We start from the raw sequence: 25,083 nt of genomic DNA, 5'->3' as shown, positions 1-25,083 counted from the left end.
ATCGGTTTTTGCAAATCCTCTTTTTCTTCAGCCTGACGATAAAGTTTTCGTTGGTGCATTTTCTCAAGGTGGCAATAAATCGCTTGATCTCAAACTCAACTAGACTTAAAGGAAAAAGTGTTTGGTACGAGACTTTTGGTAAATACAGTGCAGAAATTACCCAAGTAACGAGGTGACATTGCAAACTTTTTTAATGTAAAATATTGGTTTAAAAAGTTCAGAAGGCACTTACTGATGTGTTGAGGACGTGCTCCACCAATCCAATATCTTCACATGGGATGATTGAAGCTTGTGTTCCTCTTTAACTACCCTCGAACCAAACTTTTTCTCCTATTTCAACTTGGATTATTAACTGTCAGGCCAGTTTCAACCCTCGATCTTATTGTTTAATTTTCATTTTCCAGTTATTTGTTCAATGGCCTAATGACTAACCGGTCTATAAATGAGTTTATTCGGTCCGTGTGCTCTGTTGATTGTTTTTTTTTGTTTTCGTCCTCTGGTCGGCCGTTTTATCGGGGTTCTGACCACAATTTTTTGTAGTTAGCTCCATGTTTCTCTTGCAGAATTTGTCGAGGCGGTCAAAATTGTTGATTTTCTAATATAAAGCATGAGATTCATGAAATCGTATCAGTTTTTGGTGTAAATTTTTCCGTTCAATGCATCCTTGCACGTTCCAAGCAGGGGTCTTGCCTTAAATTTCCAACCGACAAACTCATTTATAACTTTTACAACCGGTGTGTTACTAGATGTAACAAATTTTTGTTGTGTTTTAAAACTACTTTCGTATACAATTTTCTACGCAAGGCTTACATTGTGTTCAAAATTTACGTTGTATTGTTGGAATACTTCTTTTTGACAATAAATGGACTTCAGTGTGTTCAAATTCAACCTAACACAGAAGTTTTTGTGTTTGGCGTCTTATTACACAAGATTGCGAAAAGTTGCCCAAGGTTCTTTACCTGAGTTTTCTTTAGGTCAAAATTCTGGTCCAAACGACAGGTAAAAGTTCGATACTGTTTCTCGTTCACGGCGATATCACCGGGGTATAGTACCATAGTATTTCAGTGCTGAATTTTGATATATATCATTCCTGTAATTTTACTATTTTGCGATGTTTTCCGGTGACTATTGCTGCGAATGCTCTCTTTGTGTGACTTTACGGTACAGTCGTAGAACATCGTCGGTAATAGTTTCGTGTTTCTCCATCTTGACTTTTTGGTACGTCCCAAAACAACAATCTGAAGGTATTCGAGGAGCGTTAAGAGAGGAGCAAAAACGGCTGGATTCCAAATTAGTTTTGGCTCTGAATGAAAAATTCCATTATTAAAAGATATTTGGCTCTGTTAGCTGTGCCATTTTTTGATGATTCAACGCTTCAGTTAGAATACATAAATAAGAGGTGATTTCAGAAGATTATTAGAAGCGACTACTGTAATTTTACACCTAAGAATACAACTGAAGAAGTTACTACACTTTATTTTGTTGGTCGATGAGCAAGTGTCAGTCCATATCTTAACAAATATGCCCGTACCTAATACCAAGTGTGTTTCAGTACTGGACCAGTATAAACGCCAGTCTTTCTACATAAATCAGTACTGAATCAGTTCATTATCAAGTGTATTAGTCATATCAGACTTGAATTACACTTGGCAAGTGATTCCCGAGTGTAAATTACCTTAAAAATTCATGTGAAAATTTTGAATTCCAAAAATTTTTATAACGTGCCACGATTTCCGCATTTATTTTTGGTCACTTTTATGGGGTGCTATGAAATGATGACACGGGGGTACCAAACAGTAAGACAGCACCCCGGGGAGTCAGTTTGCTCAAATCTGGACCAATTGAGAGTATTTCAGGTGTTCTGGGCCGTTTTGCAGTCGTTTCAGCCCGTTTTCGGCCGGATTTTCACGTAATTTACATTTCAGATGGTTGTAATGTCTCAACCCAAAGACATTCAGGGCAAAATTTTTGTTGAAATGTGTCCTATCACTGGGTACCAGCTAGTAAAAGAGCCACTCTTTGTCATCAGTTAGTCTACGGTCATAATGTTACGAACGAGCACAGGGTGACTGGTATCAAAATGGGTCAACTTGCGCTATGCTCGGAGGCCGATATTTCCCGTCCCGAACCAATACTCATGAGTATTGGTTTCTATCAAATAATGAACTAACCGGATAATGGTAAATATCGGCTGTCAAACCATTCTTCAACAAAAAAAAGTTTTATGGTCCATAATATTTGAATTCGAGCGCACTTTAGCCTTGTAAACTGATTGGTACCTCTCTGCACAATGATCTAGAATTTGGCTGACCAATGGGGGTTCAAGCGCTCTTTGACCTCGAGCTGTGATTTAAACGCACCATGGTCATATCAGAGTTCATTTCGCTCTGATCATAGATGAATATGGCCTAGAATGTCCTGATTAAAGTCCATATCTGTGATCACCCTGAGGAAACCAACCTGGGATGGTTGATTACAGTCCAAATGCTAAATTTCATTTGAAATATGATTTGTGGTGACTGAGCTTACATTACGCGGGAATGGGTTATTCATGAAAACGTCACGCTTTAAAACCAAAGCAAATTAAATCGTGATTACTTCGATCCCTTAGTCTGCTTTGAACCAAAAAAGAAAGGCTAAATTTGACCGCTTTTTGCTGACAGCTGCACAAATTTTTTGGAAAATTTTTGAAGGAACGCAGAAGAAATAGTTGATGTGATGCAAATAATGTGAAATGGCAAATGAATCAGTAAAGGCAAATTAGTTTTTATAATCATTTAGTCCCGATATTGATACAAATACAGTTGTTCAATTTGACAGAAAAAGGCTGCAAGACACAGATGAATTTTTCTAAGCGTTTTCCAAATCTGCTATGCGGGCATCTGCTGCTGTAATTCTCGTACTCAACGTCCCAATTCTAGAGTCCAATTTCATTACCTCATCGCTGTTGTCCATTGATCGCAATTCAGCTTGGGCCACCCTGACCTCCATCAACAAAATAGTGTCATTAGTGTTATCTAAATCAATAGCAATCAGCTCGACTAGTTTTTCCGTTCCATTTTGAATAGATTGAATTAATAATAAAGATCCGCTGACATCATCAAAGTTGTTTTCCAATACTTCCAACTGAAACAAATAAGAGCACTCTTTCTCAAGACTCTGTTTGCAACTATAAGGTTTTATAATTTGTTCGATATTTCCTACAACTTGGGGGAAATGTTGGATACACGTTCATGAAAAAATCTTAACATTACAGACCTGTTTGGCATCTTAACAAATCTATATTAGGAAACAATAGTTTTCCCCAAGCAATGTTATTTCCCTTGAGCAAGGGGTTGGAACAAAACAACGTAACAAGAATCAGACCTTTGATAAAGTTGTGGCACTTTGTGAGTTGAAATACTCTCGATTAGTAACTTGTACACTCTCTTTGAGGAGTGAAATTTGTTCCTCCATGTCCTTTATCGCTGAGTTGGCATTTCTTAATTTAAGTCCATATACGCACGTGAAAGTTATCAAAAGAATTAAAGAGATAACAGAGCAACTTATTAGAGCTACAAGAATACACTTGTGTATAATAATTTTTTCACTCTTAAACCAACCAACCCTAATTTTTTGCGCTGGGTCATCAAATTGAAACTTTTCTGGAAGCTCATTTTTTGTTCCTTGCTCTTTATCGGGTGCAATGTAACTGTTTCGCTGCCGTGAAAGAGCTGGTGTTTTAGCGCTCGAATTTTGCATTTGAACAAATTGAATTGATCAGCAGCTCAATTATTCAATGTAGATAACCACGTTTTGTTTTTATTGTATGAATAACTGCAAAACAAAAAACAAAAATTGTAGCACTCTAGTTTGATATAGCATTTTATTGTATCATTTTTATTTGCAATTGCTCACAATACAAATTTCTCAAGCAGATTTTATTGTAAACGAAAACGTTGATTTTTTTTCCATTTTGAGTGATTTTGCTTTGAGAAACCGTCAAAAAGCGTGGTGCAAGAAAATTTTCTTTTTTAATCTTCAGTTTGATTCTGTTAAAAAATAATAGCAAGTCAGCAATTTAAAATAGCAACTCAGCGGTTCATCAGATTGTTCATTGTAAAATTGTTAAGCCAGTTGATTAAGTAAAATGACTAATTTAAAACGCTTAACTTGAATTTGATTTGCATACACATGTTTTCCCATACTTGGTTCTTAGGAGAAACGGGGATTATTCGATAAGCAAAAGCACTTTTGCAAATGCGTGTCATTTTTCGCTTTTCCACCGCAAAGCCTATTCTGCCAATCGTCGCCTCCAGCCAAATATACATTGATCAACTGTAGCGTAAACACGTAGCCATACACACCTTGATTCAAGACTAATTACTTTTATTTCCATCTTAAGAACTCCTGCAATGGTCTATCTCTTTGATATCTCCAAGAAACATCGTTTTGTGTTGTCATTGGTTTACAATAAAAAGTGATTTCAGAATCCCATTTCTAAAGTATTTTACTTATAATACTACTTTGACTTTCTCTAAACTCTAACACGAAAGAAAACAACCCTAGTCCACGACCTAGAAACTAAATGACTAAAGTTAAATGAGACTTTATTTATGCTGTCATGAACTTTTCTCACATGTCGGTTGTTTGAAAGGGAGAAATGGTTATGTGAGCTTGACGAAAAGCTATCCGGGTTGACCAAACTTAATTACCATAAAACGGGCCATTTATGGTCCATAAAAAACCATATAAATTACCGTTTTATGATCGTGCTATGCTAACTAAGTTTCCTTATACGTAAGTTTTCCAAGGAGAGCTCCCTTGGCTGCAGAAGATTGAAGAAAATGTGCCCAGAATTTAATGGCTTTGTGTGGTAATTAAGGCAACATAAAAGTGGACGTTTTGTTATTTGACTTTTTAAAATCTCAAACGGTAATTTCAATTTGATTTGACAGATGACATCAAAAATTGGGCCTTTAATAATACAGATTTTCTATGGAAAATTTTAACCATAAAACGGTCCTTAAAAGTAATTTTTATGGCGATTTATGGTAAGAACGGCACCACGAAAAAAGCACAGACTTTTGGATTTTTTTGCTTAGGAAAGTTTTTTTGGAACAGCAGATTTCAGCAAACCTCAAAACTTTTTATGATCGTTTTATGTTTAGTAAGTGTCAAAAAAATCAATATACCTCGTTTTATGGTTGGCAAGTTTATTTTTTGGTGGTCAACCAGGGTAATTAAACTAAAGTACTATAATGAAAAACATTACATTTTAATATCAGCAAGTATTGCATGTTTTCCGAACAACGAGCAACCAACGACATTTTTTTTGCTTCCGGAGATAACCTATATTGTAACTGGCTCTAACTTTGTGCCATTTTTAGTAATTTGCACCCCAGTGTAAAATTTGACAAAAAACAAAGCTTAACATCAAACAGAGGCAATGAATCATCGTTGGTTTCTTTTCGGTCGCTTTTCAGAGTGTTTTTTCAATACGCTTGTCCACGACCATAAACCTTTGCTACTGATGACGACCAAGCATTTTACTTTATATACAAACCGTTGTTTTTTTTATCATTTTATTTGTCTTGGTTACGTTTTGATGAACTTTAATATACTGAAAAATACACTTTAATAGGCTCAGAGCAGCAAAATATTTCTTTCAGGTCTAGCAAAATGACCATCATTTAAACGTGCTCTGGTTTCCTTGTGTTTATCCTGGATAACTATTACCAATCAATTTTTTGTAATTTGTGGTTTTGTCACACTAATCTTAACATTTTTGAACAGGCTGGCATTAGAAAAACAGCATTGTCAAACGTTTTATACAAAAATTATATAAGGGTTCACATTAATCTTTCTCTGATAGGTGGAATAGTTTTTGAGTGAAAACGCGCTTGAATGGATACAATCTAGTGTCTTAGATGGGGATAATATTTCAAGGCTATATATTTAATTCAAACAGCCTTATTTAGTATTTTGAGAGAATCTATCAGTTTCTCTTTGAGAGAAACTTTCACTTTCAATTTTGAGAGAAGTTTTTACTTTCAATTCTTCAACGAATTCAAGAAGAAACCGCAAAATTTTCTTGTACGGAGGAGCGCCAAAAATTTGAACTGAGAAATTGGAGAGAAATATGAGGAGTACTGATTGCAAAGTTAAATGGTGAGTCAACTTAATGCTCTAGAAGAGCTCTTTCGTTCGGGGACTGCCTTTAGGTAATAGTCCGAACGAAAAAAAAAGAATTTCCAATTTCAAAATGTTTTCAAAAATTTATACAACGGAGAGAGCAACTCAAACAAGATTTCCATTACCACTTTAATTATCAACTTTGAACAAACACTACCAAAAAAATAAACTGATCAAGTGTTTCCGCTGAGCTATGTGAGCGATATTCAAGCAAAATTGTTTTAAGGTACGCAAACTAATCTCAAAAATTGTTGTACCCAGAATACATCTTTAGACACGTATAAATCAATCTGCTCGTCAATATATGTCTACACTGACTTATTTAATGTTTTTTCGCGATTCAATCATGCCTTGGTTTAGATACAAGGGTTTTGATAAATTGTTTTACATCTGTAAAAACTTTTAACATTAATTAGAGGTTGACCAATTCTGACCGTGAACTATTTTCACCAAGAAAGTATGAGACTTCTATCTCTATGTAGCAGCTCAATGATTGACTGGCATCATACAAACTTTGGTTAAGTAGCAGTTATTTGCATGTTTTAGATATCAGACTAACAGATAAAAAATCTTGCCCCAAGATAAAAAAAAAATTTCAAATTTTCTATGGTACTCAGTTGTAGAACGAAAATCCTTGACAAATTTTTGCAAGTTTTTGATTGAAAACTCTTCGGTTTATAACATTCAGATTATAAAGTTCCTATCAGGATAGCTATTACACCTGTCAATCTGTTTAAATAAACGAAAAACTAACAATCCGACTTGAAAAGTGAACACGGCTGGAATCAACTTGCGGTTTTTACATTATCAACAAGATCATACAAAATTTGATATCTTTGTACTATTATTGTAGTCTTAACAACAAGCAGCCTTTTTAAACGGTGACGAAGAAAAGTAAAGCACAAAGAACAACTTTTGAGGTTGTAAAAACTTTTGAAGTTGTAAAGACTTTGAGTTTTTGTAGTTCAAAACTGTTGGTACCCAAGTTAAGGTCCACTGAGCAAGACAAATCTGATCTGAACAACTTGAGCTGCTGAACTGGGATAAATCGCGCCACATCAACAGAGTCTTGCAAAACACCCCAGAGTCTGCACAGTATTGTCAGAGCACGGTTTAGAAAATGTAAAACCTTGTTTTATTATCTTGATAGTCCGTCCGAGCAGAGTTTTTTCTTAAGTATGTATGGTCTGATGAGCACTCGTGTATGGTCTGATCAGAAGCAGGAGACCGGGTTGAAGAAAACAACCCTCTTTCAAAAACGTAGTGCTATATTGACACAGAAGACTTTGTTTTTTTTTAAGAACACAATTTTGAAGAACACAGCTAGCTTCAGTTGATGAGCAGCACCCGGGCCGAAGATTTTTCCTCAAAAATAACGGGGAAAAGAGTGTAAAAAGTGTATAAAAAATTACATCCCTGTTTCTCAGCTTAATTTAGGGTGGAAGAGTGTAATTATAAGAGAGTAATTTCAATAAATAAAAGTGAAAGGAGGTAATGAGGATTGATCTTCAATCTTCGCCTGTCCAACATGTTACTTTCATTGTCTGAAAAAACCACTGCGCCAACTGACACTAGGATATGATGTTCCAATTTGGTAAAATTGGCAATTGTGTACTAGCGTAACTTTTCATCAATCCACCCTATATTAAACTCGTCGCAAAGATTGTAAAATGTGTGAAGCAAAAAGAGTGTAAATACAGGGATTTTTTTTAATATTCCACTCATACCTTGTTTTCCCTCTTTTTTCAAATAGGAATGGAAGGCACAATAAAAACTAATCCCCGCTAATTAGGGGTTGATTAGTGGTGAAACCTCGGCCGGGCAAAAATTAACACAAAGATGAAATATTATTTAATGCAGTACACTTATTTTTGTTTAACTCATATCAGTCTGGTCAGAGATTTCTTGAACCGGGCACCTCGTTTGGGATTAAAAAGCGCAATAGTCAGCATTATCTTTACCTGAGATTTTTATTTTGCCAATCTGGTTTTCCTGCTCCGTTGAGTTGTGTGAAAGAGTTTTGAAGAATAATTTTTGTGACTATTGTGTTTTATGGGTACACATAGACTAATAGCGCCATGTATTTAGTCCAGTCTCTAGGATTAACATTTTTCCCATGAACAACTTTGTGAAAAAATCAACAGTTGTCTGACATATTCGCAAACAACCAGGAGTGAATTAAGGATAAAATACAAGGAAAAATGATGGCTTTTTGTGATTGTTTTTTAGCGGTTGTTTTTGGCCGTAATAAAATGTGTCTATGGTACAAGGTGTAGCTCTATTCCTGCGATAGATCTCAAGGCCGCATTTAAAACCACTCGTATCTCTTGAGAAAATTAGATTTATGTTATGGGTTTTTTATTTTTTTTAAAGTTATTTGTACAAATGGGTATTATGAGCGTTTTTCAGAATTACGGGAAAATTAATAGGCATAAGTGGGTAGCTATCAAAATGAATACCATTTTTTGACATCTGGGCGCTTCATAAACTAAAAATGACATGACATGACTTGCCGCCGTAGAAAATCACTCTCATGTGCCCTACGAAGAGCGTGAAATTAATCTTAAAGCGAAGTCAAGAACCATTTCAGTTTTAATAGGAGTTCGTTGGACTTCATTAACGTTCGGATTAAAAGACGTCTTATGACTAGATAGATGTTGTTATGATGACAATATCAAGGCAATGATTTTTAATACAGTTGAAAAGGGTGAAAATCGATTGTATGCTTTGCATCACGTACCCTCTGAGACAAAGGTTCTACTTTTAGCTGCAATCATTCAGTCTCTTAGAAATTTTTCTTCGATTTCAAACTTGTTGACCAAACCTGAATCGACATTAGCAAAATAAAAGGAGAGAGTTAAAATCTAATTTGAAATTCGAATTCAAATTTACTGTCTTGAGCGGGAAATAAACTACCAAAGAAAATGAACTGATCAAGTGTTTCCGCTGAACTATGTGAGCGATATTCATGCATTTTTTGAGGTTGTGAAAACTTTTGAAGTTGTAAAAACTTTGAATTTTCGTAGTTCAAACTGTTGGTACCCAAGTTAGCGTCCACTGAGCAAGACAAATCTGATCTGAAAAAATTGAGCTGCGGAACTGGGATAAATCGCGCCCCATCAACAGAGTCTTGCAAAATACCCCAGAGTCTGCATAGTATTGTCAGAGCACGGTTTAGAAAATGTAAAACCTTGTTTCATTATCTTGATAGTCCAAGCAGAGTTTTTCTTAAGTATGTATGGTCTGATGAGCACTCGTGTATGGTCTGATCAGAAGCAGGAGGTCGGGTTGAAGAAAACAATCATTCTTCCAAAAACGTAGTGCTAATTTGACACAGAAGACTTTGTTTTGTTAAGAACACAATTTTGAAGAACACAGCTCAGCTTCAGCTGATGAGCGGCACCCGGGCCGAAGATTTTTCCTCAAAAATAACGGGGAAAAGAGTAAAAAAAGTATGTAAAAAATGGGGACACATAGACTAATAGCGCCATGAAATTTAGTCCAGTCTCTAGGATTAGTATTTTTTCCATTGACAACTTTTTAAAACATCAACAGTTGTCTGACACAATCGCGAACACCCAGGAGTGTATTAAGGATAAAACACAAGGAAAAAAGATGGCTTTGTGATCGTTTTTTAACGGTTGTTTTTGGCCGTTACAAAATGTGTCTATGGTCCAAGGTGTAGCGCTATCCCTGCGATAGACCACAAGACCGCATTTAAAACCACTCATATCTCTAGAGAAATTTATATTTATGTTATGCATTTTTATTCTTTTAAAGTTATTTGTCCAAATGGGTATTATGAGCCTTTTTCAGAATTACGAGAAAATTAATAGATATAAGTGGGTAGCTATCAAAAGGAATAACCTTTTTTTGACATCTGGCCGCTTCAAAAACAAAAATTGACATGACATAACTTGCCGCCCTAGTAAATCACTCTCAGGTGCCCTACGAAAAGCATGAAATTAATCTTAAAGTGAAGTCAAGAACTACTTTCAGTTTTAAAAAGAGTTCGTTGGACTTCATAAACATTCGGATTAGAAAGACGTCTTATGATTAGATAGATGTTGTTATGATGACAGCATCAAGGCAATGATTTTTAATACAGTTGAACAGGGTGAAAATCAATTTTATGCTTTGCATCACGTACCCTCTGAAATAAAGGTTTTACTTTTCGTTGCAATCATCCAGCCTCTGAGAAACTTTTCTTTGATTTCAAACTTGTTGACCGAACCAGACTCGACATTCGCAAAATAAAATGAGACAGTTAAAATGCTATTTTGAAATTCGAATTCAAACTTCCTGTCTTGAGCGGCTCAAAAATTTGTGCGGAGAGGTTATCCAGCAGTTACGGTTCTTAATGTGACGGTGTGAACCCGAATGACAATTCGTCCATTGATCTGAAGCTACCATGCTATATTGCAAAAATGCCTTTGCTTTTAAAATAATAACAAAAAACAGGGTTTTCTATGTGATTGCATACAAAAAACAACGAAGTGTTTCCCCTGTCTTTGAGGGCTAGGAATCATGAGGTATCCTGACTTTTTTGAGGTCAAATTCGTCCGATCAAGAAATTTCTGGAGAGCCACAGCAGAAACGGCTTGCAGCAACCTACAAAATGAGTAATTTTTGAAGAGATTTCCTCGTTTTTCCCGATTTTTCGGGAAAAATAAAATTTTCGTACTTTCACTGTCAGAATGCTAAGATTTAGTCCTCATTTACTCTAAATTGTTTACTCTAACTAGTTTTAACCATCTGCAAGTGCTAGAGCTCTGTGGGTTTTTTGGTTTTCGGTATTTTACATCTCGCTAGGTTGAATTGTGTCGGAATTGTTCTTTTCAGGTCTGTTGACGCATTAGCTGCAAAAGCTGCAGTTTCTATAATTTTATAATTTTCACGCCTAGACCCAAGAAACAATATCCCATGAATAGTTGCACTACCCGAAACCTCTTATACCGCAATATTTAAATCACGATAGCCAAAAAGGCTGATTCTGTATTGGTATTGAGATGTTAATTAAATTCACGTTGATAAAAAGAAAGAATATAATTATATGGATTCGCGGAGTTGTGGAACACTCTGCGATCTTCCCCTTCAGAGATCTGCACTGCATCCCAGCGGATTTTTTTTGCGTCTGATGAACGTAATAAAATCTGGTTGCGAACGCAGAAAATCTTGGAAGAACGCACGAAAGTCTGGTCATGAACGCTCGAAAGTCTGGACATGAAAGCACGAAAATCTGATAAACGCACGAAAGTATGGACATTTATGCACGAAAGTCTGGTGAACGCTCTGAAGTCCGGACATGAAAGCGCGAATATCTGATAAACGCACGAAAGTCTGGACATGCATGCAGGAAAGTCTGGTGAACGCTCTGAAGTCTGGACATGAAAGCGCGAATATCTGATAAACGCACGAAAGTCTGGACATGCATGCAGGATAGTCTGGTTGACGCACAAAATTCTGGACAGAGGCTGTAGCGAACATGAAATTGAGTATAGTTAGTTATAAGCGGCGAAAGTATGTGTATGTAGGCTCTTTATAAAGCTCGCAATTAGGACAATCTAATTAAGATAATAACACCAAAGCTAAATTGAACAAATTTAAGTACTCTCTTGAAAGCAAACACATGGTGCCCCAAATTCTTATTAAAACAAATATGCACAAAAGTAAGCCAAGTCGCAAACCGGATAAAGGCATAACGAATTGGTTGAGGTTGAATAATGAAAGGCTGTCAGGTTAGATTGATGAGACAAACAGGCGACGCTGAATTAGTAAATAATTGAATAAAAGCACAAGTCAAGGTTATTAAATGAAGTAGCTTAAACTAAATGGCCAGAACAAAGCAAACTAGAAAAATTGTTCGTGAATTGAGAGGGAAAACTCAATCAAGTTCGTCAGGATCGGAGATTTCCGTGCCCGCATCACCTCCCTCGTCCTTGTTTGAGCCCTCGCATGTAGAAGTTGGCACATCTGCACCAGTACTGAAAGGAAAAACAAGTAAAGAAAAAGCAAAACCGGCCCCAAAAAAGAGCAAAACCAAGATGGCCGTTACTGGCGGAATAAATACAGAGGATATCTGGAAAAAGGACCCAAAAATGGCCTTGGCGGTGGAGAAAATGCTCGCTAGGGAGCAAGCCAAGACCCAGAAAAACTAAATTCGTATTGTATATATCTGTATTAAGTAAAATAAAAATTTATTACCCGCTCGTTGATTTCAATTCGCATCGATATATTAGGAGACAGTGTTGCACACCCTCTACCACTTGAAATTTCAAGAATATCCCACCATTCTGAACTCCTTTGTGTTTTCCAGCCAGTTTTAGATAATAAGGCTGTTCCCCACCCTCGGGATCGTAGTACACATAAATGTTTAAGCGACAATGGCGGGCGAATAATCGTAAGTCGGTAGTGTTTATGTACTCCACATCTTCGATTCCTCGGGTCAGGGGGGTTTTGCCAGGACATTTAAATAAATGCTTGTTTGGTCCATTCCGTAAACTAACAAAAAGTTGTTCGATTTTTCCAGCCTGAGTGCGATTTCCAGTGATAATGGTTGATAGACAGGAGGCCACGCAATTGAATTTGGGGTGGGCAACATCTAAGGTAACGGGATCATACTGTGCAGTATCGAACTCGGGACAACTAAAAACCCCAAGATTATTAACTTTAATTTAGTCAGAGTGAATTTGGGATACAAGTGCTTACCTTTCAAATAGCTCGTAGCAATGACGCTGTCCTTGTTCTAGGCCAAGCTCCCGGCAAACCCGATTCAGTTGCACTTCGGGTAGAAACTTCATAGGACCACGAGTACAGCGAAATAGAGTTTCACTGTCGCAATCGAGACACTCTTTTACGATTTTTCGGCACCATTTTCGTAAGTCGCGGACACTAAATGTTTGTTTCGCTATAGATTCCAGATTTTCTCTGGAGGGATGATCGTTTTTCCTGTGCAGTTCTGTAAGCTTATTTCGTGCGTTACCCCGGTGTAGAACCGTGAGCCCTGAACCCACTCGCAATAAAACCCCTCTTGAAAGATAATAATTTTTGCATCGATTACGGAGTTCTCTCCTGTAAATCCACGTAGAATTTCTCGGATAAAGACCAGATTTGAGATAATGAACGATTTCAAAGTAGATTTGACTATCCATTTCAACTGAAATTGTATATGACTTAATACTGTATGCAAAGTAAGACAGAATGAGTTAGTTAAGTAGAGGTTTGTTGACTTAAAGTAAATAAAAAGGCAATTTATCAGTTTTCCAAATACCCTACCGATAAAAAGTTGTCCGACCCCCCCCCCCCGCGATGGGAAGGAGTTATTGGTTGACAACTGTTCAATGATGGGGAGGGACCCCTAATGGTCCTCTGTTGCGAGAATAGTTTTCAGGCGAATCCGACCACCCACCCTCCAGCTATTAACACCGGAAGTAGTGTGATTTGAAGGTTTTTAGGTATTTTACTGTGAAATATGAATGTTTGAGTCAATAAGAAGGCGATTAATCAGTTTTAATGTCCTGCACGTATGAATTAATGTTTTTGCATGATCTTGGGAAGGGTTTAGGATATAAAAAGGCGATTTTTAGGTATGTTGGTAATTATCACAGGAATGTAGTTAGCACCTAAATTGAAATAGTATTTTTTCGAAAAGTTGACGTCGGATTGACCTGAAAATTGGGGGATAGACTAATTTGGGTACGGGGAATCCGATTCTGAGGTCGGATTTGACCCCACACCAACCTGCACGGAACTAGCGCACGCCTGTGCTGCGGAACGTAAAAATTGAATTGCTCGTGGAGTATTGGTAGTAGCCCTATGATTTTTGGAGGGTTAGTGTAACTTTTTAAGGGCTTTCGATTGGTGATATTTTCATTCCCAAATTCCGACCGGAAGTCGGTGCTTCGGGACGACCCGAGTGCCGAAAACCGGAAATTGGCCTTTTTGAGCGGCCGAATGACTTTGAAGTGGTATTAATATGATAACCTGAGACAGTTAGTGACAAAAAATAACCACCCCGGTCAATTTTGCCGAAATCGGATTTTTCGGGTTTCGGCACCCACGACTCGTTAAAAATCTTTAAATTGCAAACGACTCGCAACAGCTGATCCATTGGTCATGAAAATTGGCACGCAAGTTGGTGGCACCCTATAGTTACTAGAAAACTTTACCCGAAGACGTTTTGACCACTACTCCGCAAGTTATTAAGTTCCGAAATTTGGGGTCATCCGGGAGGTCGATGAAAAGTGTGCGCGGTCATTGCTCGCGTTCTATTAAGAGTTAGGTCATAAAAATTGGTGGGTAGGTGTAACTATGGAAGGACTTTTCGCGCCAATAGTTGTTTTTACCGAGTTGACCCTTCATCTTCGACTATTGACCTCTAATTGACCTCTAGAGGTCAAATTTTTGGGTTTTTGGGAAATTTTGGTTTTTGACTAATTTTTGTACGGGGAATTGCATGGAATGCTGGGAGAAGAATACCAAGCCATTATTTTAGCTTTAGCGAGCATGAATTAGTGATAAATTTACCCATGGAGACCAATAGTCTTTGAATAACAAAAGCGACAAAATTGACTTGGCGCCAAATTGTGTGCGCAAATAAGGGCGATAAGGACCGCGGACTTTGACGTTAATCTGTTTGTTTAGTGAAGGGAACCCCTCCTGCGGATGTACCAATCAGTCAGAGTGACTTATGGTGTTTACTTAAGTTCTAAAAGTGTATTTAATTAAGATAAGATAAAGTTAGCCAAATAGAAAAAGTTGTAATCAGCTTATCGTGTTTAAGTTGGAGAGAGAGAGAGAGAAAAATACTGAGCTAGTGAGCAGTTGGTTTAGTGGGACTAAACTTAAAACAGTCAGTGAAGTTGCAAGACCAGTTAGGAAACTGTGAGCAACTTGGTTAAATATATTTTGAGTGAATCACGATAAAATTTTGAACTTATAGAAGATTTTGCAGTTAAATTTGTCTCAAGGTATTAGTTGATTGAGAGTTGCATCTATTTACTGTGGATTCTACATTTGTGCTGGTGATCTCTATTCAATTTAACGTCTTTTGGGACAAAGCACTTTTAACAGCCTGCAAGAGTGGACGAGGGGAAAAACTCAGAAAAGAGACAAGGTAGCGCTTGCTTCATCATTTTCTTTTAAACCTTCGGTGTTGGTTTTAGTTAATTTTGTTCGATCTTCTGGGCGACAGATCCCCCTCACTGTTGGCCTAGTTAGAAATTCAGAAGACGACAGTGGCGCTCCTGGGTGGGCATCGCTCCTTGTAATTTTCTGTAAGATTATTTTTTTATTCCACTAAGTGGTGAAGTTCTCCGAAATGAGCGAAAACGGAGACGATCTACCTAACGATCCTCTCGCACTGGACAGAGGCGACGAAGAAGCGGATGACGATGCTCCAGACAATGGCCGCGGGGTGTTTGGACCGGGCACGCTGAGGCCGGATCGGTACCCTTCGAAAAAACACTCGACGTGGATCCAGTGGAAGCAGCACTTTCTCTGGCTAGCTGACACCAATGGATGGGACGATATCACAGCGATTCGGGCCCTTCCAACTTGTTAAACATCGTGGGCGCTTGATGAGTTCACCGCCATGCCTGCCAGATTTACGAGACAAGTGGGAAGGAATTTGCCGCCTACACTAGCGAGGGTTTTTGAGTACTTAGACCCAAGAATGTCGCCTTACAGAGATCAACGTACGGCCAGAGCGGAGTTCAAGGCACCCATGCAAGGTGACAAGGAGGAAACGCGTGAGTTTTCAAGAAGAGTAAGGGCATTGGGTGATATCGCACATAAACACATGAACGCTTTGTCCCGAGATGACATGAACAGAGAACAATTTATTGATGGTTTGTTCGACTCCGATATTTATGAATTGCTTCTTCGAGAGGATCCACAGACATTCGACGAAGCTGTAACCAGAGCGCTGAGTCTTGAAGCCATTACGAAAGGTTCACGATTTCGACAGCGAAAAAGAATATCGGCAATAAGGACTATGGCAGAGGCAACTTCGTCTCCTCTGGTGGTAGCTCAACCTTTGCCTTCACAAGCGTCAAGAGGTGTTCAGGGCACCTCAATTGCACAACTGCCTCTGACCAATGATGCACTTGGGACAAAAATTGACAAACTTGTTGACAGTCAGGAAAAATTTATGTCAAATATATCTTCGATGATGAGTAAGTTTGTCTCGTCTGTCATACCGGGACCCCCCGCAGAGCAAGCTCATGCACCTCAGTACACTGGAAAGCAGTTGTTCAATCCGTACCCTCCAGAAAGTCGATACGGACAGGGATTTGCGTCAGCTTCTCGACCGCAGGGACAATACATCCCTGGCCAACAACGACGACAAGGTGGTACAGGCTGTTTCCATTGTGGAAGTTCGGATAACTTCAAAAGAGAGTGTCCGCTACTTGCCAATAGTCCTTTAAACTAGAAAGGGCCGGGCACACCGGGGAATTCCGGAGGGGAGGGTTTATCCCGGCCGAATACAAAAGTAAATCCCAAACGTCGGTTGCCACCAATAACGAAGGAGCGCAGTCCAATCAGTTAAGGATGTATCATCAGTTGGACGAGCCCCTGGTTACGAAAACATCCACAACAGACCAAATGCGTGAGTTGCCTGAGCAAGGAAAAGAACCATACAGAATTCTAGTTTCGGGCGAGTCGAATGACACGAAGTTAGCCTTTCTCATCGATACGGGAGCAAACACGAACATAATCAGTTACGATACCTTGTTTTCCTTGGACATTCCGGTTAAAATGGAAAAGTCTGCTGGTAGACTGGAAACTGCAGACGGTAAGCGAGTTGATGTTATTGGCAGAGCCAAGTTGCATCTACGTTTGGGCGAAATCGACACTGATATTGAAGCTTTAGTCATGCATGATCTCGACAACCACATGATTCTGGGTCTTGAGACTTTAAAGGGGCACCGTTGCATTATCGACTTGGATACTGATCAGCTTTGGACAGGTCAGAAAGAGGGATCAACAGTGCCAATACGAATTGAGGGACCGAAAAGGTTGGCAACTTTTATTGAGGCAGTTCCTCATGACCGTCAAATGACTGTGCATGCTAAAGAAGCTTCTAATGGCTCAAAAATTGACTCAAACCGATTTGATCGCATTGCCAAGACTGCTGAAACACATATTGATGTTCATTTACCGAATGATTTGAAAGCGACGTCTTAACTTGAAGACGACGTCCAAAAAATTCTTGAATTATCGGCACCTGGTGTGACAGGCAACGATTTGAATGATTTGAGAGCCTTAGTTCAAGAGTTCCGAGATGTTTTTGCCCTGACCAACGACGAGTTAGGCTGCACCAATGTTGTGGAACACAGGATTGAGACTGGTGACAGCCCTCCAATAAAAATTCCTCCCAGAAGAGCAGGTTTACCCAAAGTAGAGATTATTAGGGAAGAAGTTAATTCAATGTTGGACCAAGGGATCATTCGGCCGTCGCAAAGTCCTCACAGTTTCCCAGTAGTACTTGTAAAGAAGAAGGACGGAAGTGTGCGGGTTTGTATTGACTACCGAAAATTGAATGACGTAACAATCAAAGATGCTTTCCCGATTCCTAAGATTGACCAGTCGTTCGATGCACTGAAGGAAGCAAAAGTGTTTTCGTCAATGGACTTGGCAAGTGGATACTGGCAGATTCCTGTGGCCCCGGAGCATTGTCACAAAACGGCTTTCGTGACACCGGATGGAGGTCTTTATGAATACGTTCGAATGCCTTTTGGATTGTCAAATGCACCTGGTACGTTCCAACGATTGATGAATGAAGTTTTTAGAGACTACCTCTACAAATTTATTCTCATCTTCCTAGACGACGTCCTGGCTTATAGTACTAATAAAGCTGTTCACTTGGAACATTTGCGAACTATTTTTCAAACACTGCGAGCGCTGAACTTGAAGTTGAAGCCCAAGAAGTGTAGATTTTTTCAACGAGAAGCTGTATATCTTAGTCATATTATTGGCAACGGAGGAGCAAAACCGGACCCCGATAAAGTTTCGGCGGTAAAGCATTGGCCAGTACCAAAAACGGTGAAACAGATTCGGTCTTTCGTTGGCTTCTGCAATTACTATCGACGCTTTGTGAGAGATTTTGCACAAATTGCAAGGCCACTCACGGATCTCACAAAGAAAGATGCTCGCTTCGAGTGGAAATCCGACTGCCAATTATCATTTGATAGACTTCGAGTCGAACTTGCTACCGCGCCAGTGATGCAGTTTCCTCGTTTTGATTGCCCCTTCATCATTGATACAGATGCCAGCAAAGTAAGCTTAGGGGCAGTGATTTCTAATGTTGTCGATGGTGTGGAACGGCCAATTGTCTACTCAAGTAGGGTTCTCACAAAAACAGAAATGATGTACTCCACAACCAAACGCGAGGCACTTGCAGTGATACAGGCATTGAAATGGTATAAGAACTACATATGGGGACTACCGTTCATCATTCGAACCGATCATGCTAGCCTTCGATGGCTTTTCAGGCAGGACAATGACGATGATGCAACCGGAATGACGTTCCGAATGTGTCAGTTCCTACAGGAGTATAATTTTCAAGTAGTCCATCGAGCTGGATCGAAACATGCCAACGCAGACGGACTCACAAGACGAACAGAGGAGAGTCCCGAGTGGGAACCCGGAGAAAGAGAAGAGATGACCGGAAATTGTCCGGAGGCTCTGGATATAGACACAGCAATTTCCAAGGCCACTGATCATCTACGGCTTACAGTTCAGGGTCAGTATGACGAAACAGCGGATCTAGAAGATGGCCAACTGCTAGAAAACGATGAAGAACAAGTTTCAATAACTTGGACCCGTGCTGAATCGGACGTGAGCTCGATGCAAGAACAAGATGAGGCGATCAGCCGCATTCTCTTTTGGGCAACTGTAGATGAAAACAAAAACTGTCTAAACTTTGGAACAAACCTGATAACCAAAGATGAAGCTGCTCAATACGGACGGGAAGTAATGGCACTATGGGGAAGATGGAGTGAACTGTCGATTAAGAACGGAATACTATATCGTAAGTGGTTCAGGAACGAGAGTGTTTCCTCGGAGGAACCAGTCCTACAATTGATTGTTCCAGCAAGTGGTCGTAAAGAAATTTTAGAACAATTACACGACTCGCCCGTTAGTGGAGGTCATTTTGCATTCGAAAAAACACTCAATCGGGTCAGACAAAGGTTCTGGTGGCCGTCAATGAGATTGGATATAGAAAAACGCTTGTTGTGGTGCCTTCCTTGTGCTGCAAGGACAACCACGGGCCGGAAACGTGTTGCCGGCCTCCAGCCGTTCAAAGTTGGAATTCGATTTCATAAGGTAGCGGCCGATATTTTGGGACCAGTAACAATGGCCAAAGCTTCGAAAGCAAAACATATTTTAGTGATAACTGATTATGTTTACAAATTTCGTTTTGAGCACACCTCTCGTGGGTACAGAGTCAGAGGATGTCGCCCGAGCAATTGTTGAGAAGTGGGTCTTAAAGTTCGGAGTACCAGATGTATTGCACACAGATCAAGGAAAAAACTTTGGTAGTCAGTTAATCCTCGACATGTGCAAACTACTGAAGATTGACAAAACACGTACGTCTCCGTATCACCCTCAGGGAAATGGCCAAGTTGAAAGGCACAATCGAATTTTGGCGGATGTCATATCTAAGTATTGTGCTGATAATCCTTGGACCTGGGACGAGATGTTACCCTACGTAGACTTCGTTTACAATACAACCGTTCATAGGACCACACAAGCCACGCCGTTTAGTCTAGTGTTTGGACAGGAGTGCCAGTACCCAATTGATTTGTTTTATCCAAAACCCCATGATGAAGAGCGCAGCCAAGGAGAATTTATCGAGTGGCTCGAGGCACAGTTTCGTGAAGCTCATGCTAACGCCAGGGAGCAGTTAGGAGTAAACCAGCAGAGACAAAAGGACCTTTACTTCAAAAAAGTTTATGGCGAACCTTACGAAATTGGTGCAAAAGTTTGGCTTTACTCGAAGCAAAAGGCCAAGTCAAAGAAATTCTTTGTTCCCTACGAAGGCCCTTACATTATCCAGGAAAGGACTTCAGAAGTCAACTACATGATTTACAAAGAAGGAAGACCGAGAAAAACGAGAATAGTTCATTTCAATTTGCTAAAACCATATAATGAGGAGCGAACGGGCGACGCAAGTGGTAGGAACATGCGACCTACACCTTTTCGTTCGCAGGATTTTTTCAATCAATTTCCTAATGATCAAGCGGAAGAGGATGATGATGATGGGGAGGTCATAAGGAATACCGAAAGCACGCTCCATGAAAGGCAACAACGCAGACGTAATATTGCTGCGGCACAAGTCCGATCACGTGATGAGAGATCATACGAGCCCTCCGTCCCGCTAGTTGAAGCCGAACAAGTCTCTAACCCCAGCAATGTGGCGGAGATTGTAGACGTGTTAGCTGATACAAACATTGGCCACGCTAGTGATCTAACAAAAGCCAACCAGAGCAACGAGGAGGGTCCAACAGCTGATAGAAACGACCAAGAACTTGACTTGGAGGAACAACCGGTGACCCAAGCTAATGAAACGCCTGAAATGCTAGAAGAGACTCCTTTGGCGCGCAGACGACCTCGGCGAGACATTAAGCCCGTGATCCGACTCGGGATTGACGAATAGACATTTTATTTTGATTATATTGATAGGTTTTAGTTTTATGGTGACCCCTCCCTGCTAAAATAAAATCAGATCAAAAAAAAAATTACTTTTAGTATATTGGGCAAAATTATTTGATCTCAATTAACGAATTAGTTTTAATTTAGTATTTCGTAGTAAAATAATAATGACATTTATTTAGATACAATCCTTCATAATGGGAGGGGTGGTTGTGTGGAGGGCCATTGCGTTGCTCATTCTTGCTGGAATAGTGCAATCAGAGATCGAAGGAAACACGGCTGGAGCGGTTTTCATCCCTGAAACGCCAGTGATAATTTCAAGTGGACTTGAAGCGACGTGGGTAACCGTGCCAATTCCTGGACTACCGGCAATAAATCTGACTCACTTAGACTTGGCTTATCAGGAATTCCAGTTGAATTTGGCTATAAAGTGGAGAGGCTATGATGGAACCATATGTGGTGATCAAGAAACACATGAACGATTGCTGAACAGTACATATGTGACAATCAAAGGCGTGGAATATGAAGTCCAGGAGATTGAAAAGGTTTGGAGGGACATTAAGGATCGCATAGGGACGTTTGTTAATGGAACGACTAATACCCGTCACGGCCGCGAACGTCGCGGTGCTGGAGCAATTTTTGCCGGGATTGCGGCCGTCTCAGTAGTTTCCTCAATTGTACTTGCCCCTGTATTTAAAGAAGGTTTCTGCCACTATATGTCTTTCTTTGGTTTCTGTGGAAGCAGTAAAGACATTGACCGTTTGGGCAAAGAATCGGAATTCTTGGACGGAGCTATTCGAACAGTTACGTTGGAATCAGGAGAAAAGATTCACTTGCTAGGCCACTCTCTCAACAAAACCCAGGGTCAATTACGGCTGATATCCAAGGATGCAAATGCGAATTTTCACACTATTAGAGTTGCGGTTTCGCAGCTAGCAAAAGCGGTATCTTATGGAGCTTATGGTGACCAAAAATCGGGACAGTGCGACAAAAGTCATGAGTGGGCATCAACTTTTAAAAAGAGCATTGCCTTCACAACAGGAGTTCGAAATTTCAGCGATCATATGACTGCTATAAGATTGGAGTTAATTGCCTACAAAGTTGCTTTGCACAATTTTGGCTACGTGCTGGACGATGCATTGGGTTCTCTGGCTCAGGGACACATTCCTGCTACATTGATTCCACCCGAAGTTCTGTTGCAGGTCTTAGATGGTCTTCAACTCGACACCCAGAAAGAGGCAATTCCACGACATGATCTTATTACTTATTATGGGTTTGAACTTGTGGAATCGACAATAGTTACACACAATAGTTTGAACTTTCTGCTCAATATTCCGGTTCATCATACGAATGGTTTTCATCGTGTTTACCGCGCGGTACCTATTCCACAGCCTATAGCTAATGGGACGACGGCTACCAAGTACAGATTTGATAAAAATTATTTGTTGGTTTCGGAATATAATAATAATTTTGCAGAAGTTACCGAAGGAAAGATGAACTCGCACTGTAGGGGGAGTTCTAGGTTGTTGCTCTGCATGAAACCTTTTCCAATGGCAAGAAGCTCCTCGGCAACATGTCTTTCAAGCCTATTTTTCAACTTACCAACCTCTGCTTTGAGACTTTGTCCTCATGAAGTTGAAATTTTACCCGACGAAGCAGCCGCGGAATACCTGGATGACTCAACTTACCTAATCACGTCCAGCAACGATGATTTCAAGTTCATCAACTATACTAGAGTGAAAGACCAATCACAAGGCGAACAGATACCTGGATGCAGGAGTTGTCTGATTAGACCCAGTTGTCATGGAAGGGTTGAAAACCCCACGGGAACGATCGTTCTATACCCGGATTCCAGAACATGTCAGCATAATTCAAGCAAAGTTGTTATTGTTGAACAGCATCCGCTACTGCAGTCATTGTTTGAAGTTTTGAGAACGGTGGAAAACGAGAAAATAGGAGTCGAAATTCCGGAAACTTTTGTAAACGCTGCCCATGAGGAGATGATAGAGTCTTTTAGACTGAATTTGGTAGACTTACCAGAGGGCACAGTTGACCAAGGGGAATTGGAATTGATTGCCAGGCCTTTTGCGGAACACATTTTTGACAAACATACGCCGTTCCATTGGAAGGCGTACCACAGTTCACCCCTGCGTATTCGTCTTGGTCTGGTAGCTATAACAATTAACAATCTGCTCGTTATACTCTGGATGATTTGGAAAAAACTGCAGGAACTCAAATTGTGTCCCTGTCAGGAGAGATTGCACGACGAATCGTTTTTCGAACACTTGAGACGAACTGTGGTTCCCCCTGTGCGCTACCACCGTAGACACAAAAGAGGTAGCATTGATCGCGTCAGCAATGATGAGGTGGTAGTCGGATCGCCGTCCCATAGCTCAACCAGGATGATTTTGGACGACATGGAAGGCAGGCGACGCAGTTGGATTCATAATCGTGAATTGCTTCCTGAGGACGCCGACCTACCGCAGTATGAGCCTGAACCGGCCAAATTGTTGGTCAGCTCGCAGGGAGAAAGGACAATGCCGAGACCCTCTAAGGCCTCACCCGGACGTGATTTGTTGCAGAAGGACTTCGGTAGGAAGTGACGTGGTTTGGTTGCGGAGAGAGCACGCTGGCCCTCAACACTAAGTTTTTTTCTTCATTAAACAGAAAGGACTCTCGTGAGTGTAGACTTTCCTTTTTCTAATTTTAGTCGAGATTGCATGGTGCTAATCGGATGACTTTATATGTCAAATCACTCTTTATATTTTAATATACGAAGCTGATGTGCTATTCAAAATCTCTTCTTACCTTATTAGTCAGATCCAACAGTGAAACTAACGGACGCTGATAGTTAAATTCCATTTAACAGTGCACCACCGGGACTTAAAGTGTTTTGATCTTTGAGGCGGTCCTCAGTTTTGTTTTTGGTTTTATTGTGGCTTAGTCTGTATTTGCCGCGCAGTTTAATTTTCAAACTTATACCTTAATGCTAGATCTTACCCTGTCTTATAATCTAGATAATTACTAACGTGATTCACTCAAAAAAAAACCAATTGATTGAGAAACAAAACAGGTATTAAGGTAAATTAATAAGAAGGCAGAAGGCCTAAAAGGCTACAGTAGAAAAGTGCTAAGTCAAGTGAAAGTCCCATAAGAAACAATACGATGTATTTAAAAAATATATACATTGAATCCAGTCAAAGATTTCTGAAAGTTTGCGAAGCTAACACGCGAGCTTAGGTTTCTCTAACCAATTGAGAGCTTGGTGCAAGATTGACCCGTTCTTGTGCCACTCGGCCTCATTCTTTAGAGCCAATTTGAGTCGTTGAAAGGGGGCTGAGGAATTCCCAAGCGGTAGTTTGGTGTCCTGGCCTTGGGGGATAACCGAGACGTCTAGTAGATAGAATTCTTCTGCATTATTTGGCACAGGGCTTTTAGAGACCACCTGGACCAGAATACAATCGATGTCCATAGCTGGAAGGAAATCAAATGGTTTGCTGGTTAATCCATGAGGAAGGATGAAGGCCAGAGTCCTGTTGTTGAAGGCGTCCCTGAAATAAACAATGAGCAATGAGTTAAGAGCAAAAAAAAACAGGATTTGGATCAACACACAAATTACAGTATATAAGAAAGGAAGATATAAGTATATAAAAAGATTAAAATTTCCTTACATTTTGGGTTTCTGTTAGATGACAGCGTTCGAGAAATGCTGATCGGTTTGATGATTGAGCTGGTTTATGGTTAGGCAAAGATTGTATGTCCTGATTGAAACAATGGTTATCTTGAGCAAATATAGAATACGGCTTACTTGACAGATGGCGTGATTAATGAGACGAGTAAACAATGGGCAAGGTTGAGTGAAGTTCTCTTATCACAAATTAAACATCCATATTTACCTTGAGTAAACAAACTGAGAAACAATAGAATTTGTCAAAGAGATAAGATAAGAGCATCCGCACTAGCTGGAGAGAATTCACTAAGACAAAAACAGCAAACCATGAGCAGCCCACGACCGTGGAGTGACAGCAAAGGTGAAGTAAACACTGCGAGCAGAATTGAAGTAAGAGAACGAGATGAGTCGGCTAATGATCTGGATCAAGGGGATCAACAGAACCAAAACACCACAAATGCAAGGCACACTGAAACCACTGGTGAAGGATCAGCTGTGGTGAGGGGATGGGTACCTAGATGGGGCCAAAGGCAAATTCTCCTTGGACCAGTAGAACCAGTGGACAACGAGTGGCGTACTGC

At 39.9% G+C, this 25,083-nt stretch overlaps 1 protein-coding gene across 1 annotated transcript; it reads right to left on the bottom strand.

The window, feature by feature from the left end:
• Positions 1 to 2,790: 2,790 nt before the first annotated feature.
• LOC142350919 (uncharacterized) lies at positions 2,791 to 3,694 on the bottom strand. Its single transcript, XM_075402940.1, has 2 exons — positions 3,367 to 3,694; positions 2,791 to 3,126 (listed from the first exon to the last, which is right to left on the bottom strand). Exons 1-2 carry the CDS (start codon positions 3,454 to 3,456, stop codon positions 2,851 to 2,853), a joined length of 366 nt encoding a protein of 121 aa, XP_075259055.1. The 5' UTR covers positions 3,457 to 3,694; the 3' UTR covers positions 2,791 to 2,850.
• Positions 3,695 to 25,083: the final 21,389 nt, after the last annotated feature.

The sequence above is a fragment of the Convolutriloba macropyga genome, chromosome 12 (genome assembly GCF_964194025.1).
Source record: "Convolutriloba macropyga chromosome 12, txConMacr16.3, whole genome shotgun sequence".
NCBI classification, from domain to species: Eukaryota; Metazoa; Xenacoelomorpha; order Acoela; family Convolutidae; genus Convolutriloba; species Convolutriloba macropyga.
Note: the sequence above shows the minus strand (reverse complement) of the source record. Positions and strands in the feature narration are given on the sequence as shown.